Source organism: Alligator mississippiensis, chromosome 9 (assembly GCF_030867095.1).
Source record: "Alligator mississippiensis isolate rAllMis1 chromosome 9, rAllMis1, whole genome shotgun sequence".
Taxonomy (NCBI): Eukaryota; Metazoa; Chordata; order Crocodylia; family Alligatoridae; genus Alligator; species Alligator mississippiensis.
In genome coordinates, this window is record NC_081832.1 from 66,853,540 (window position 1) to 66,863,559 (window position 10,020).

At 46.1% G+C, this 10,020-nt stretch overlaps 1 protein-coding gene across 2 annotated transcripts in view; it reads right to left on the reverse strand.

Annotated features, from left to right (window-relative positions):
* Nucleotides 1–9,044, reverse strand: part of RNF14 (ring finger protein 14) — a 20,569-nt gene extending 11,525 nt beyond the window's left edge. The window contains exons 1-4 of one of the 2 annotated variants that reach the window (XM_006263397.4): nt 8,951–9,044; nt 7,178–7,387; nt 4,637–4,799; nt 2,919–3,070 (exon numbers count right to left, since the gene is read on the reverse strand). In XM_006263397.4, the coding sequence (XP_006263459.1) occupies nt 2,919–3,070; nt 4,637–4,790 (306 nt within the window). In that variant the 5' untranslated portion in view covers nt 4,791–4,799; nt 7,178–7,387; nt 8,951–9,044. Of the gene's footprint in view, nt 1–2,918; nt 3,071–4,636; nt 4,800–7,177; nt 7,388–8,474; nt 8,893–8,950 lie in introns of those variants that run through there. The other variant, XM_019478551.2, reaches the window with a different exon arrangement.
* Between the last annotated feature and the right edge of the window lie 976 nt (nt 9,045–10,020).

Below are 10,020 nucleotides of genomic sequence, written 5' to 3' on the forward strand. Positions count from 1 at the left end.
TATAGAAAAGCAACCACTCTCATCTGATCACTTTCCAATTGCCAAAGCATAAATCCACAATCTGCCATAATATGAAAAACCAAGGCGCATTATAAAGATGCTAGAAGGAGATAAAAGTGATGGGAAATTTATAAATAAAAATCACGACGCAATAATTAATGCTGTTCTATAAACGTTAAGGTCCAAGGATTCTTCCAAGAAAAATAAGGACAGGACAAGCCTTCCATTCATATTTACACAACTTACATCTTGCATGCCTCTCTTGTACAAAGCAGCAAAAAAGTACTATTTTCCCTCCAGTTTTATGCAGCATGTCTAACTAATAAATTAAAGCGTAGTGTAATCACAAGAACTCCTCTATTTTCTGGCAAACATTTAAGTACCACTTAGTTACTACTAAAGTGATAGTCTGATTTAGTCATTTTAAGTTACAGGTGGAGGTTGCTAGTTTAAGCAAAGAAAAAACAGACGAATGATTATATTATTATATTTAAAAACTTAGGGTTTCAAAGTTTGGACTGTAATGAAAAAAAAAAAAAAGTCTGCACCACCACTCTGGCTGGACCAAATATAGACTATTCAGAACATTCAGCCATTTATTTCCCCCCAATTTGAAGAGTAATATTTTATCCTGTGACTTATCCCCATGCTGGTGTTTTAAACATTCAAAACTTAATGCAGCAGATAAATATATGTACTAATTCATAAAGCACTCACCTTTTCCACTTTCATTATCAAACACAGACCAAATTTTAATATAGTGGACTGGAACAGACATTTGCTTGGGACCAGAAAACTTCACCTCCCGATATGCACTTGTGCGACATGCAGTGACATTTTAACACTGCGTCCTAGTTCTTTTAGCGGTGAAGTCTTAGTGGTGAATAGGGAATAAGGTTTAAATTTAGTTAGACATTCACCTGCATGCCCTTCCTCTAACTCAGTGGTTCTCAACCTTTTAGACCAAAGGCACCCCTCGGAAAATGCCAGATCTTACTTTTCACTTATTTTTTGACTACAGAAAATATTAGATAATTCCTTTGGTTTTAAACAACTCAGAAAGACCACAACAGGTCAGAATGTTTTTGACACTAGTTTCCTATTTGAAATCTCTGGGTTTATCCTGTGAATCACATTTGCACATCTAACAGTGCTAACAATGTGTGGCAGCCTCAAAAAGATCAAGGAACCCCGCAGTGCCACATCAACCTTGTTGAGAATCACTGCTTTACCTGCAATTGTAATCTGTTGACTTACTAGCAGCTGCACACTTTGAATGCAGTCTCTGAATTTCTGACCCATTCATAACCCTCAATTTCTCGTTTCCAAATTACACTATCTAGTGGCTGCTTCTAGAGCATAACAGCTCATGCTACACTTGCCAAATATTAATTCAGACAATAGATGCTGCAGTTTCAGCAAGAGTCAAGTTAATCCAGCTGTGATCACCTCACCTGAGTGCACATTTCACAAGGTGGTAAATCAGGCATGCTATCTGAACGCTGTTAGCTTTGAAAGCCTGATCTGCAGAAATAAACTGCTTTTCCAGTTTCCTCCCTAACATTATAGAAATATCTGAAAAAGCAGACTATGTTAACTTTAATAACTCTTAAAGTTTGATGAAGAAAAAAATCCACATAAATTGCATATTTCTCTTACTAAGTTCTCCACTGCTCAAGAATGAACTCTAGTTGAACAAGGCTACTAAAATTGTGAGCAAAATAGCTCAATTAAATATGCAATATGCAGCAAAACTGTTAGTGCAGTGCCTGGCTTTATTTAAAAAAAGGTTTTGTTCTTTATAAAAAAAATGCTGTTTTCTACTGTGTATTTCAGAGTAAGATGAGAGTTTTTTGGGGAAAATGGATCACAAAGCCCTTCTTATAGGGTGGAAACTGCTTCAGTCTTGTGACACAATACACACCTGTTTTCAAGATACGGGTTGTATTTTACAGTATGATAGGCATCTACAAGAATACCTACCCTATAGCACATGATATATAAGTAGTGTAAGAGACTTCAAATCAGTGTGGGTAGGTCACTTTCAAAAATGTCTGTGGAACAGATTTTCAAAGGCATTTAAGTGCCTAGAGATTTAGACAAGCAGCTATTGGGATTTATAAAATTGCCTAATGCATGTTAGGTGCTTCACTGTCACTGAAAACACAGGGAACTAGGCAGAGAGGATTCAAAAGCCCCTATTAGGTGCCCATCTTTTAATACCTTTAAAATGTAGCACTGTGCGCCAAAGCTCCATTTTCAAAGCGACTCAGATCTAATCTTGCATCATTTTTATGAAAAAAGTGCACACCAAATATGTGACAAATAATTAACAAGCTGTTTTCTGGTTTTCCAGTCCAACAGCTCAGGTCCAAAAAACTCAGGTACTTGTACACTCTGCTTACATGCAGAGAGAGAAAGAGGCAGAGATTGTTTGCTGCTAGCTCATAAAGCTTGGCTTCCAAATAGCTTGCACAGGTAGGCAATAGCAACCATACATCTCTGCTTGTGTTATTTCTATTTGTTCTTAGCTTGGATATCTCTCTTGTTCTCTTGCTGACATCAATTGTATTTTCCAGAAGATATTTATTAAGCTTTACTGGCACATTTTATGAGAGGTATTCTGATTTTTCCCCACTACTGGGGACATATCCACCACAATGAGGACGGGAATACATTAGTTTGCATGTTCTCAAGTAGTTGCTCTCTCTCAGCCTATGGCACTCTCATGCAAGCCATGATAAGTGTATATTCTACCTCAGAACATTGTTCCTCCATCTGAACCTGGATTAATCTGGACTTTAAAAACATGAGTTTAGTCTCCAGTTCCTTCACTACCTATCATTAAATTGTTCATAATAAGCATTTTTCATGTTCTTGAAAGCTGAAAGTAGTGTTAAAAAGATGTAAGGCCAAACCTGTGTCCGGGAGAGCCACTTGCCGCTGAGCGTGAACACAGGTGGGGAGGCTGAAGGGTAGTCTGGTGGAAGTTCAAAATTCAACACAAGTGGAGGCAGAAAACAAATTGTATACTCAAACCCATTGTGCAGGAGCCTCTCATTAGGACTGCCTGAAACAAAGACAATTGATTGAAGCAATCTGAGAGACAGCAAGAGAACTATGATTCTGGATTTTGCAGTCTGATGAAGTATAACAGCTTGATATGGTCCCCAAGACTTCTCTTTTCATTTGATGAATTTCTTGTCTAACAGTTTATCTCAGACTATACCCATTCTTAATGCAGAAAAATTTCATAGAGCTGTATGCTTCAGGCTGAATTGGTGAATGCTAACTCCATAAACACTGCGACCTGTCAGGTAAACGAGAAACCAGAGAATTTGGAAAGACAAGTTTAAGAAGATGACTAACCTTCTTCTCAATATTAAGGTCTACTCTGGGTAACTTGAGAAAGAGCCCATTCATGTTTCAGACAACTTCAAGAGAAGTGTTTCTAGAGATCAGGGCTGAGCATTTTATGTTTCACTGTGCAATTTTTGGCAAACAACAATCAACAAGTAAATTAAAGCAGAGGCAGTTATCTGATGGGTTTGGTAGTACCCCCTCATGGTCTGGGAAACATAAAAGAACACAGGGTCTAAAATGCAGGGAGATTAGTTTCAAAGTTATCCCACCAAAAATAAAGATTTATACCTGTTTCCACGTTTGGACCATACAAATAGGAAACTGAATTAATACATATGGGAACTAATAAAACTAACTATAATGGTGACAGATGCACAAATTAACAACCTGAAGAAATAGAGAATAATAATTTTGAATAATCTGACATATTTGGTAATGCTCAGTGTTACTTGTAACAACAGCAGGCAACTTTTTTCCCCCAGGAAGTGTCATTTAAAAAAAAGATGAAGTCCTTTAGTTTAATATTCCAAGTTTCTTGAAGCCTCAGATGGAAGGGACTACAGAAACAAAGTGTTACAAATGTACACTAAATAAAAATGAAAACACTTACAAACCTAATTATAGTTTGTTTCAAGGGGACTCAATGATGTGAACAGTCAATTTGCATAAAAGTATGCACACTTCAAAATCGAAAAAGCTTTGGAAACACTGGAGAATTTTCCTTAGGAAGTCATTTGGAAAAGTTATTACAAATTCCATAAACACCACCAACTCGCATGAAATTTAGAAGTCACACTCTCTCAGCTTCTGTTTTTAAAAAGTGATATGAAAATAATTAAGTCATACCATGGTCAGAATGGGTGAAACCTTCTACAGTGGTAATGTATGAGAAATTACTCACCATTACAAAGATAAAGACTCCCCTTTGATCCCTTCAGCTGACCCTAGGCCTCTCAGCAGTGCCTCTTTTCTTCCCCCTTTCCCTATCTTTCAGATTAAAATGAAATTAGTCCTTCTTATTTAGTACCCCTACTCCCTGCAAGTCCCATCTGACATAAGAGGCTGTAGCCTATGAAAGCTCACGCCTCACTGAACAAGTTAGTTATAAAATCCCACCCTGTCCTGCCTTCTGCCTAGCTTCAGACTAAAACAGTTAACTACCTCTCAAAAACAAAGAATGTTTGGGTAGCTCTTTTTTGAAAATATATCTTTAAAAAAAATAGGCCGTTTTAAGAACATTTATTTCACAATAATGCAAAACATCTGAACTCACCTCTCACAAATATCTTGAAATTTGGGGGCAACTCGAAACAGATTTTAGTTTCTCCTCCTCGGCCAGACTCTGCTCTCTTGAACTCATCTTCATCATAAATACTAGCCAAAGCCAGCAGCTCATCCTCCTGAGCTTCTTTGTCTTCTGAAGACATTTAAATTTTCTGCAGACATACGAACCCATTTCAAATAATCAGCAAGAACTAAACAGGCTATTCAAGTAGTCCATTAGAAGGATACATTTCAGGTTATTAAACCTAGATTTTAAAGAATAATAGACTGTATCAAAACAATGAAAGCTAAGATTATACTTTTCCCACAGCTTAAAGCTATTGCACACACTCCATCATTTTCCATCACATGCTCCATCACAGTTCTTAAGTTATGAAAAAAGGACATGGAGTTGGAGCTAGGAGTCCAGTTGGGACTCCACTAGAAAAGTTGCCTCCACCTGGGCGAGCTGGATCCTTCCCCTCTACCAGGGTGTCATCCTTGTCCTGGGCCTGATTAGACCATGAGGCTCCTCCTGGGCTGGATCTATAAGCAGCAGGTCCAGTAGTGGCTGCCATAAGTCCAGTGGTGGCAACGGAGCCAGATAGCAGCAGATCAAGTGCATCAGCACAGCCCTCACTCACCCTCCTGCAAACAAGAACCATGCCCAGAGGGCTCTCTAGGTTTCAAATTCTGAGGCAGGTCATGCTCTTCCCTAGCCACAGCATCAGCCTTACGGTAGGTAGCCCATAGGCCACACGTTTGATACTCCTGCCATATACAAAATAATGTTACCCTCCTTAAGGAAAGGGATGTGGAATGAAAATGACAACTTAAATCACTATTTGTGGCCTTGTTCATTCTTCAAGGATGAAGAGAGTGGAATTTAAAATTTTCCACTAATGGAGAGATACATTTTTCTTTTACCGTAGGAAAACGTCTCTCTCCATTACAGGAAAATTTTAAATAATGGGCTAATGAAGAAAAAAAACAATATGGCTTCTCCAACTTCTCTTTGTGCAAGTAACACAAATATGCCTAGGAAGTAAAGAGCCCAAATCAAACAACTCCCCTGATTTAGTAGAATGTCTCATCTCATTGTATGTTTTTAGCAAAACCCACAAATTATATAATGCTATCCTTATATTACACAAAATGGTATCATCCTTTTTACTGTACAGTTTTAGTGAAAGCTGTAAATTAAATTACTGCTACTAAGTTTATAAAAAGTTGTATTTTTTCATATTATGATCATCAGAAACCAAACCTTTAAAAAAGTATAAATGATGTAGGAGAAAAGAAAATGCAATACTAATCATATCTAGATAGCATTTTATTAGGCATGAGGTAGAAACTTGACTGAAGAAAGTAAAGCAAGGGGCAAAAAGTAACAGCATCAGTCAACAGGCCCAGCATGCCCCACAAGGTACTTTTTAGAATGATTTCTAGGGTCTCACTGACAGAGATTTTTGGGGCTGATACTGATGGCCTATTTTTTAATGAGCCATATTGGCCAATACCAATCCAACTGCCAATATGAAGGTCCAGCTGGTAAGTCTGTTGTGGGGGCGAGGAAAGGGGCATGGGGGGTACAGATTGAGGTCCCCACAGTGAGGGAGGGACTGGGGCTGGGGCAGGAGCTGCACAGCTAGGGCGGAGCTCGGTATGAGGCAAGAACAGCTCATCCACGGGGCACGGGGGGTAGCTCCCACTGCTGCATGCACCCCAGGAGGGCATGGGGCGCCTTGTGCCCCTGGATCTGCGTGCAGGGACAGGGCAGGCTGTTGCTGCAGGCTGGGGTGGGGCCAAGCTCTTCCTAGAGGGTTTTGGGCCAAGCTGCACTCAGGGTGGGAGGTGGTGGTGCTGGGAGGGGGGCTGCAGCCACCCCAAAATTCATCGTAGCCCCCTCCCCCTCCCTCCCAGCACCACCGCTGCCCACCCTGAGCGTAGCCTGGCCCAGCACTCTCACCCGGAAGAGCTCAGCACCAGCCTCTGCTCCAGCCCACAGTAGCAGCCTGCCCTCGCCCTCCACCTAGAGCCGGGAGCACACATCCCCATGCCCTCCTGGGGTGTAATCAGTGGTGGAAGCCATCCCGCTCTCCCTCCCCCCCACCACCTGGACGAACCGTGGCTCTGCCCCACCCTGGCTGAGCAGCACCTGCCCCAGACTTGCTCCCTCCCTCACCACGGGGGCCTCAATCTGCACCCCACCCCGCTTCCCTTACAATAGACTTACAGGCCAGACCCAGTTCTTCTCCAAATTGCTGGGCTGTGCTTCTGGCTGCCTGCATACCATGCTGCAGCTGCGTGCATGCACAGGGAATTTATTGGCCATATTCGGCCACTTCAGCCAAAAAAAGCTGATGGCCAATACTGTCAATTTTCCTTATATTAGTGCCGATCCAATATGGGACCGATGTATCAGTGCACTTCTAATGATTTCAAATTACCTACTGCATACGGATCCGAATAGCTATCATGCATTTGCCCATACTAGTTCAACACCGGATTGAAGTGAGCTGTTTTTTACAACTTTTGCAATCTTTATTACCTTTTCAGTTGTAGTTTCAAAACAGCAGCAACTGAAGTTACAGGTTTTGGTCAGTGAACCAGCACAGCCACGTCAGTAAAGCCAGGCCACCAACCCTGCTCGTTCCTGAAAGGACTGGATGTCACAAATGTTTTCCATTAGGAAGCAAGAAGGCCACAGGTTCTGTTGTCAAGGTATACATGGCGATGAAGCCCAATGTTTGTTGACTGCCTGTAATAAAACATTAAAAGGATAAAACATCACCCTCTTTGTGTTTGCCTCTGCTGTCAAGAGTTTAATTTCAGGAGGTCTGACAAACACCATCTTTGATCCAGAGAACTGTTAAAGATCTGGTGTCACTAGTCTCAATTACACACTTCAGCACTGATCCCACCACTGGATCCGTTAGCTTAGATCAATGGTTCTCAACCGCTTTTTAGATTTGAGGCAGACCTCATTTGGCACAGAAGTTAGAGCGGTGAACTGAGCAGCATTCGACTGCAAAGACAGGCATTTATTATGGTGCTTCCCTCCTTGCAGAGGGGCCAGGCTGTGGCCAGGCAGGGAGGGGCAAGGAAATCAGCACAGGCTCAGACGACTGTGCCCCGCAGCCCCTGGGGTTGGGAATTACTGGCCTAGACACAGGTCTGAGAAGAGCCCAAAGTCAAGATCGCTCTGTACTCACGATCCATCCACTTAAGAACATAAGAATGGCCACTGACTGGGTCAGAGCATAGGTCCATCTTGCCCCGTCTCCTGGCACTACTCATAGGTTCATAGATGTAGGGTCAAAAGAGACCTGGGCAGATCATCAAGTCCGACCCCCTGCCCTGGGCAGGAATGAATACTGGGCTCATGTGACCCCAGTGGGGTAGTTATCAAGCCTCCTTTTAAAGACCCGTAAGGAAGGAGCCAGCACCACTTCCCTTAGAAGCTGGTTCCAGATCCTGGCCGCCCTGCCTGAAGCCGTGAGTCCTGATGTCTGCCTGAACTCCCCACACCTGTCTGCACACTCCCCACCCGAAACCCCAAGTCCCGGGGCCTCCTGGCCAACCTCCTCCTGCCCTTGCCAAGCAAATGATCTACCCCACCAGAAAGGAGGTGACCCCCGGGACGGCCAGGCTGCCTTCCTATCCCACGCTCCATCCCGTCTCCGGGCAGAGTATCACCGGGCAGCGCCCCCGGCTCCTCGGACTCGGCGCGCTGCGCTCGGTGTCCCCCCTTGGCGCGCTCGTTTTAAACCTCTCGCTAGCCTCCCTCTCTCAGGTGGGGCTTATCGCTTCCCCGGGTGGGGGACCTCCTAAAGTGGGGAGCAGACCTGGGTCACGAATCCCCGCGCTTTTCTGTCTACACGCTCGCCTGTCCCGGGACCTCCTGGTCAACCTCCTCCCGCCCCCGCCAAGCCAAGGCTGCCCCTGCCTGGCAGCGGGCTCTGGCCGGGGCCACGCCGGGACTTTCCCGTCCGCGTCCGGGCGGAGTATCACCGGGCTGGGCCCCGCTCCCGGCCCTCGTGTGCCAAGAAATGGCTCTGGGTCTCTCAGGGCCCCTCCTCAGCGCGGGGAGGGGCTGGTTGTCCTCGCGGGCCCGGCCCAGAGGTGGGGGGACCTGAGGCCCAAGGGACAGTGCGCGGGGCCTGGCCTCCCCGCGGCTCCAGAGGCGGAGGCAAGGCCGTACCCCGGCCCCGCGGCCTGCACCCCGCGGCTCCCTGGGGACCCTGGGGCTCCCCCACGGGCTGGGCTGGGCCGGGCCGGGCCGGGCCGGGCCGGGCCGGGCCAGGGGTCCGCCCGCGCTCACCTGGGCCGCTCCGCTCCGCGCAAGCCCCGCTGCTGCCCCCTGCAGGGCGGAGGCGGCGCTGCTCGGCTCGGCTCGGGTCCCCGGCTCCTCCCGCGGGGCGGGGCGAGCGGAAGCCCCGCCCCCTCCCTGGCGGCCCCGCCCCCGCGCGGACACGTGCTGGGCCAGCCGCGGGCGGGAGAGACTCGCCTGTCTGCGGCTTTTCTTTCCCCTTAGTCACACGCTGGTAGGAAGTGCGGGGTGGAAGGGACCTCGGGAGGTCACAACCCCCTGCTCCAGGCGGGACCAGACAAGCCTTTGTCTGCCCGGGTCTTCACGTCTCCGAGGATGGAGTTTCCGCCACCTCCTGGGGAGCCTGTTCCAGCGTTTTTCCCTCCTAGTGAGAAAGCTCTTCCTCATCACTAGCCTCAGCTTCCCTTGCTGCAACTTGAGACCGTTGCTCCTTGTTCTGTCATCTGCCACCGCCGAGACGAGCCCAGCTCCGCCCTCTTCTGAACCCCTTCAGGTAGGTGAAGGCTGCGATTAAGCCCTCCCTCTGTGTCCTCTTCTCTAGACTAAATAAACCCAGTTCCTTCAGTTTTTGTCATAAATCACGTCTCCCAGCCCCCTCATCATTTTTGTTGCCTTTCACTGGACTGTCTCCAATTTGTCCACATCCTTTCTGTAGTGGGGGCCTCAAAACTGAACACGGGTCACTTCCCTTGACCTACTTGCAACACACCTACCAATGCAGCCCAGTACGCTGTTAGCCTTTGTGGCAACAAGGGCATGCTGGTGGCTCATGTTCAGCTTATTGTCCACTGTAGCCTCCCGGTCCTTTTCTGCAGAGCTGCTGCCCACCAGCCTGGTGCGTGGGATTGTTCTGCCCTAAGGGCAGGACTTTTGCACTTGTCCTTGTTGAACCTCATGAGGTTCCTTTTGGCTCACTCCTCCAATTAGTCAAGGTCACTCTGAATCCTAGCTCTACCCTCCAGTATTATCTACCACTCCCCCCAGCTTGGTGTCATCTGCAAACTTGCTGAGGATGCACTGCATCCCATCTTCCAGGTCAGTGATGAAGACACTTGAGCAAA